Consider the following 7,614-nt stretch of genomic DNA (forward strand, 5'->3'; position numbering starts at 1 on the left):
AATACACTGGTGTGGGGAGTAAGAGAGAAACATGATCGTCTTTTTTGATCATGTTTCTCTTACTCCCCATACCAAAGGGTATTTTCTGATTCCTGCTTCTAGGTATGGAAACATGTAGGTATAGCCAGGTAGGTAGATAGATTGCCAGGTAGGTATGAAGACATGTAGGTAGGTAGCTAGGTAGGTAGGTAGCCAGTTAGTGTACTAGGTTGCCAGGTAGGTAGGTAGCTAGGTAGGAAGACAGTAAGACAGTTAGGTAGATACATAGGTGGGAATACACTCAGGTAGGTAGCTAGGTAGAAAGACAGTAAGGTTGGTAGACAGGAATACAGGCAGATACATAGGTGGGAATACAGTCAGGTAGGTAGGCAGCAGGTGGTGGAATAAAACTCTCAGAAAGTAGCAAGGGTAATACAGTGTTTCTCAACCAGGGTGCCTTCAGCTGTTGCAAAACTACAACTACCAGCATACCCGGACAGCCAAACGCTGTCCGGGCATGCTGGTAGTTGTAGTTTTGATACAGCTGAAGACACCCTGGTTGGGAAACACTGCTCTTTGTTTGTAATACACTAAATTGGCTAGAACAGTGTTTCCCAATCAGTGTGCCTCCAGATGTTGCAAAACTACAACTCCCAGCATGCCCAAAGGCTGTCAGGGCATGCTGGGAGTTGTAGTTTTAAAACAGGTGGAGGCACACTGGTTGGGAAACACTGGTATAACATGATGTGTATGCTGAATAGGCTAGGGCAGTGTTTCCCAACCAGTGTGCATCCAGTTGTTGCAAAACTACAACTCCCAGCATGCCCAAAGGCTGTCAGGGCATGATGGGTGTTGTAGTTTTACAACAGCTGGAGGCACACTGGTTGGGAAACACTGGTGTAACATGATGCGTGTGGTTCCTATGCATACAAAAAATGCCCCCATGTACAAAATATAACAAAAAAAAGATACACACTATGTCCCACGCAGCGATGCAGTATACAGTGGCGGCCCCCAGCGGTCAGTGAGTGACAGTCACTCACTGACAAGCAAAAAATAAATTTAGAAAACAGGGCCAGCCGGGCCTCCTGAAGCTCCGGGCCCCTTACAGGAGTATGGGTTGTACCCCCCTGATGTCGGCCCTGCCAACATCTCACCAATAGCCTTGTTAATTTTATAAGGGCTCCACTAAAAGAGACAATGTTAAGGAGTGATGGAATAAGCATTATAGCCTAATGTCTCCTGGGACATAAGTTTACCACCTTTTTTTCTATACTCATTTCATGTCAACTTATCTGACTTTTTTTCTACTTCAGGCGATAGAATGCATTACCCAAGGACGAGAACTTGAAAGACCAAGAACATGTCCTACTGAAGTTTACACCATTATGCAAGGCTGTTGGCAGAGAGAACCTCAGCAGAGGCTCAACATTAAAGAGATCCATCGCAAGCTTCAAGCTCTTGTCAAGGCCCCGCCGGTGTATCTAGACATTCTGGAGTAGAGTGTGCAGCAAGTCAAAGACAGCCATAATAGCGTTACTATCTTCTGTAAATCCATCATTGTTACCCACTGCAGAAGAAGCTTTGCTAATGTGTCACCCCAGCTTTCTGACTGATGTAAGGTCCTAGATCTCAAGAATTACACCTTTTAATCTTCTAAATTCTGGGGGAATTCCGCTCAGGAACCTCAAAAGCCAAGAAAGCTCCAAGTAGAATCAGAATATGGAGTGTCCTGTTTGTTACGCACAAATTATAGGCATCAGAAGGACAAGGCTATAACAGCACAAGGGAGACCATACCAAAATGTCTTCTGGTCAACTAGAGCTGAAGATAGACAATGGTTAATAATAATGACCTATACATTAAATTCACCAATATTCTAGGCGAAATTAAAGAAATGTTAAATATGTGGTTTCTCAGTAATATTTCAAATTCATTAAATCCCCCTGGATTGATCTGCACTGTAGACACTTGTGTTAATAGAAAAGTCATAGCAAAGTCAACTATACCATGGCTCTCGATGATTTTGTCCTGGTGGAAGTTTCTCAGACTTATTTTCAATATCTCCTGTGTCTATTGAGGTTTACTTGAAAATAGCTTTCTCCTACCCTCTATGACAATGGACATTATCACATAAATGTTAATTTATTAGAATTCTATACTCTGTACACATCACTGATGTAAAATAACTTGTTTCAGTTGTGACTGAAATTTGAATTGTATAATTGAAAGAAATGTCATTGGAATAAGCTAGATATTTTCAGTTCTCATTTTACAAATTTTCATGTAAACTATTAAACAGTGGACATACCGAGTTAATCTACAAGGAAAGTTGAGCAACAGTGTACATACAGTACATTGCTTCTCTGTAGTGATCCACTTACAGCATGTATTATACTTCAGAGCTGCACTCACTATTCTGCTTGTGGAGTGACAATTACTAATTGTGTAGTGATCCTTAGTTACATCCTGTATTTACCATTCTGCTAATACAGTCATAGGTTACATACATTACTAATTCTGTACCAATCCTTTCTGACCTTATGATGACACCTTCATCTTACAATCTTCATAATCACATATTGGTAATAGCATGCCAGTCACTTTCCAAGCATTTCATGTAGCAGAAAGTGTGCAACACAGTGTCTTAAAATAAAAGCTTAAGAAAGTGAAGTGGGATAACCAGTGTTGATAGATTCAAGCAAAACCAATGATGATTAAAAGGTATTCCCTATATTGGAAATGGGGAAGACCCTTTAAATAGAAATGCAGGACAGTTTTTTTTGGTGTAGGTTGCCTTTATTGCTAGCTGATCTATACACCAATGACATAGCGGGATAGAGCATGCCATACACTATGGTAAAGACTGCCAGCTGGCAGAGGAAGTGAAATTTCCAAACCAGGGGTCTGCAGATCTGCGGAGTTCAGGGTTTATCACAAGACAGCAACAGGGATAAGAGCTTACATAGCGATGGTTTACCTATACTTAGCACCTTCTGCCTGGCTGGGACCAAGATGCTAGGTGTAAGAGGGGAAAGAATAAACCTTCAGTAAATATTTATTGGAATGTAGCACTGACCAAAAATCATGCAATGCTTTCAAAAATTATGGAATGCTTTTTCTGTCTAAACTTCAAACCTTAGAAGTATAGAGGTAAAGGTTCCATAGAGTGGGAAACATTACTTAGAGGTTCCTCATGGTTAAAGAATCACTACAGTAACACAAACAGAAAATTGGGCCCCCAAAGAAAATAAAGTAAGGTTCAATTCCAGGTCTACAAACCATTACTGCCATCCCACCACTCAGAATGGTGGGATTAAGGTATAACTAAATTATGTAGCAAGAGGTAATAGTTTTGTGTCAGGACAAATCCTGGAAGCATGAAATGCAATGCAGCAGATACTAGGTTCCTCTTATTTACCACATAATATATTATGGAATAAGTGATATAGAGTATCACTTATGTAGCATTATGTTGGCTAGTAACACTCATGTTAGACATGGACTTGAATTATGTTTGTGCCTACAGGGCCTCATTTAGAATAAGAATGGAGATATGTTTCTTGTGCCAAAATTATTCAGAATTTGACATGTCCATTAGCATTCCAACCCTTCCTCTTGTTGTGCTTGGCTATATCGTATACGTTATATATTTCAAATGTAAGCTCTCAGGACAAGGAACTTAATTCAATTATTATCTCCACCTTTTCCTCCTCCTATATGTGTAGACTGTTCGGGATGTTCTTATTATTTAAGCTAGATTGTATGCTCTTTGGGCAGGGACCCTTGACACCTTTTCCCCAATACTCTATCTTGCACTTATATTTTCTTTGCACTTGTATATTACACTTTCTACTGTATTTATTTTGTTTTGGTAATGAACAGAGTTGGCTCTTAGTCAGAATAAATAATCCTGATAATATAGCAGTTTGTTATTAAAATTGTTATTTTTCCCATTCTTGTCTTTTCGGCCCCAGAGAAGCATCATATGGGTACTTCAACCATCATGGCCATCAAGGGTAATGGATGAATGAGAGATCACAGGAAGGTGGTGAATAAAGCAGTCACATAGCAGTCATCTAGAAGCTGAAAATATTTCAGGAAAGGAGTGTGCTGATCTTTAACCCCTTAATGACCCAGCCAATTTTCAGTGTAGGACCCGGCCATTTTTTGCACATCTGTCACTTTAAGCATTAATAACTCTCAGATGCTTTTACCTTTCATTCGGATTCCAAGATAGTTTTTTCGTGACATATTCTACTTTATTGTAGTGGTAACATTTTGCATTTTTTTTTTTTTTACTTTGAAGCTCTCTGATTGTAAGGAAAATAGACATACCAAATAAATTATACATTGATTCACATATACAATATGTCTACTTTATGTTGGCATCATAAAGTTGCCATATTTTTACTTTTGGAAGACATCTGAGGGCTTCAAAGTTCAGCAGCAATTTTCTAATTTTTCACAAAATTTTCTAAATCGGAATTTTTGAGTAACCAGTTCAGTTTTGAAGTGGATTTGAAGGGCCTTCATATTAGAAATACCCCACAAATGACCCCATTATAAAAACTGCACCTCTCAAAGTATTCAAATTGACATTCAGTAAGTGTGTTAACCCTTTAGGTGTTTTACAGGAATAGCAGCAAAGTGAAGGAGAAATTTCAAAATGTTCATTTTTTTACACTTGCATGTTCCTGTAGACCCTGTTTTTGAATTTTTGCAAGGAGTAATAGGAGAAAAAGTCCCCAAAAATTTGTAACCCAATTTTTCTTGAGTAAGGAAATACCTCATATGTGTATGTCAAGTGTTCGGCCGGCACATTAGGGATTTTGGAGAGTGAATTTTGATGAAATGGTTCAGGAAGCCCCTATGGTGCCAGAAGACTAGAAAAACCAAATGGCATACTATTTTGGAAACTACACCCCTCAAGGTACGTAACAAGGGGTCCAGTGAGCCTTAACACCCCACAGGTGTTTGACGACTTTTCGTTAAAGTCGGATATGTAAATGAAAAAAAAAAATTCTCACTAAAGTGCAGTTTTTTCCCAAATGTACCATGGTAATGGGAGAAAATGCCCCCCAAAATGTGTAACCCCATCTCTTCTGAGTATGGAAATACCCCATGCTAGGACGTATAATTCTCTGTGGGTGAACTACAATGCTCAGAAGAGAAGGAGTCCCATTTGGCTTTTGGAAAGCAAATTTTGCTGAAATGGTTTTTGGTGGGCATGTCGCATTTAGGAAGCCCCTATGGTGCCAGCACAGCAAAAAACAACCCACATGACATACTATTTTGGAAACTACATCCCTCAAGGAACGTAACAAGGGGTACAGTGAACCTTAACCCCTCATAAGTGTTTTACGACTTTATGTTAAAGTTGGATGTGTAAATGAAAAAAAAAAAATTTCCCCAAATTTTACATTTTTACAAGGGGTAAAAAGGAGAAGATTACCCCCAAAATTTGTAACCACATGCTCAGAAGAGAATGAGCGCCATTGAGATTTTGGAGAGTGAATTTGTTTGGAATGGAAGTCAGGGGCCATGTGCGTTTACAAAGCCCCCACGGTGCCAGAACAGTGGACCCCCCACATGTGACCCCATTTTGGAAACTACACCCCTCACAGAATTTAATAAGGGGTGCAGTGAGTATTTACACCCCACTGGTGTTTGACAGATCTTTGGAACAATGGGCTGCGCAAATGAAAAATTAAATTTTTCATTTTCACGGACCATTGTTCCAAAAATCTGTCAGACACCTGTGGGGTGTAAATGCTCACTGTACCCCTTATTATATTACATGAGGGGTGTAGTTATCAAAATGGGGTCACATGTGGGGGAGGGTCCATTGTTCTGGAACTATGGGGGCTTTGTAAACACGTGGCCTTCAATTCCGGACAAATTTTCTCTTCAAAAGCCCAATGTCCCTCCTTCTCTTCTGAGCATTGTATTTAAGCCGCAGAGCACTTTACATCCACACATGTTCTTAGTCAGAAGAGATGGGGTTACAAATTTTGGGGGGCTTAGTTAATTTTTTTTTTTATTTTCCCATCCAAGTTTAACGAAGATTCGTCAAACACCTGTGGGGTGTTAAGGCTCACTATACCCCTTGTTATATTCCGTGAGGGGTGTAGTTTCTAAAATGGGGTCACATGTGGGGATTTTTTTTTTTTTTTGCGTTTATGTCAGAACCACTGTAAAATCAGCCACCCCTGTTCAAATCACCAATTTAGGTCTAAAATGTACATGGAGCGCTCTCGCTCCTAAGCCTTGTTGTGCGCCCGTAGAGCATTTTAAGCCCACATATGGGGTATTTCTATACTCAGGAGAAAATTGTGTTTTTCCTTTTACTGTTTGTGAAAATAAAAAGTTTGAGGCAACACCAGCATGCTATTGCAATTTTTTAAACTTTTTTTTACATTAATAGGCTGGTGTAGCCCCAAACTTTTCCTTTTCATAAGGGGTAAAACGAGAAAAATCTCCCCAAAAAATTTGTAGTGCAATTTCTCCCAAGTACTGAAATACCCCATATGTGGCCCTAAACTGTTTCCTTGAAATAGGACAGTGCTCCGAAGTGAGAGAGCGCCATGCGCAATTGAGGACTAAATTAGGAATCGCATAGGGGTTGACACAGGGGTGTTCTACGCCAGTGATTCCCAAACAGGTTGCCTCCAGCTGTTGCTAAACTCCCAGCATGCCTAGACAATCAGTGTCTGTCTGGAAATGCTGGGAGTTGTTGTTTTGCAACAGCTGAAGGCTCCATTTTGGATACACTGTCGTACAATACCTTTTTCATTTTTATTGGGGGGGGACAGTGTAAGGGGTGTATATGTAGTGTTTTACCCTTTATTATTAGAATTCGCAATATTTCGCGAATATATGGCTGAATATTTGGCATATATTCGCTAAATTCGCATATTCATAATATTTGAGTTTTATTTTCGCATATGCGAAAATTAGCATAGAAAATTTTTTGCATATGCCAAAATTAGCATATGCCAAAAATTCGCATGCCTGTCTCACACAGTAGTGTTAGAGCCTTCTTTACACCACACAAGCTGGAAGCAGAGAGGGATGATCACTGTGATGTGTACTGTGAAAAAAAAATTATAATTAATATTCGTAATTGCGAATATATAATGCTATATTCGCGAATATTCGTGAATCTGTGAATAAAATTTGCATTGCGAATATTCGCGAGCAACAGTATTTATTATGTGTTTGTGTAGTGTAGTGTTTTTAGGGTACATTCGCACTGGGGGAGGTTTTCTGCTAGGAGTTTGCGCTGGAAACTTACTGTAAACTCGCCCATGTGAATGTACCTCCAGCTGTTTCAAAACTGTTTGTACTTTTGCACAGCTGGAGGCACACTGGTTGGAAAACCTTCAGTTAGGCTCTGTTACCTAACTCAGTATTTTCCAACCAGTGTGCCTCCAGCTGTTGCAAAACTACAACTTCCAGCATGTACTGATCATCGAAGGGCATGCTGGGATATGTAGTTTGCAACAGCTGGAGGTACGCAACTTCAACTCCCAGCATGGCGAGACAGCTGTTTGCTGTTTGGGCATGCTGGGATTTGCAGTTTTGCAACGTCTGGAGAGCTGCAGTTTAGAGACCACTGCACAGTGATCTCCA

General features: G+C 39.9%; 1 protein-coding gene across 4 annotated transcripts in view; it reads left to right on the forward strand.

Moving 5' to 3' along the window:
- NTRK1 (neurotrophic receptor tyrosine kinase 1) overlaps positions 1 to 3,892 on the forward strand; it is a 326,699-nt gene extending 322,807 nt beyond the window's left edge. For all 4 annotated transcript variants that reach the window (XM_056545721.1, XM_056545724.1, XM_056545722.1 and 1 more), the window contains exon 17: positions 1,296 to 3,892. In XM_056545721.1, coding sequence (XP_056401696.1) covers positions 1,296 to 1,481 — 186 coding nt within the window. In that variant the 3' untranslated portion in view covers positions 1,482 to 3,892. The remainder of the gene's footprint in view (positions 1 to 1,295) is intronic.
- Positions 3,893 to 7,614: the final 3,722 nt, after the last annotated feature.

Source organism: Hyla sarda, chromosome 11 (genome assembly GCF_029499605.1).
Source record: "Hyla sarda isolate aHylSar1 chromosome 11, aHylSar1.hap1, whole genome shotgun sequence".
NCBI lineage: Eukaryota > Metazoa > Chordata > Amphibia > Anura > Hylidae > Hyla > Hyla sarda.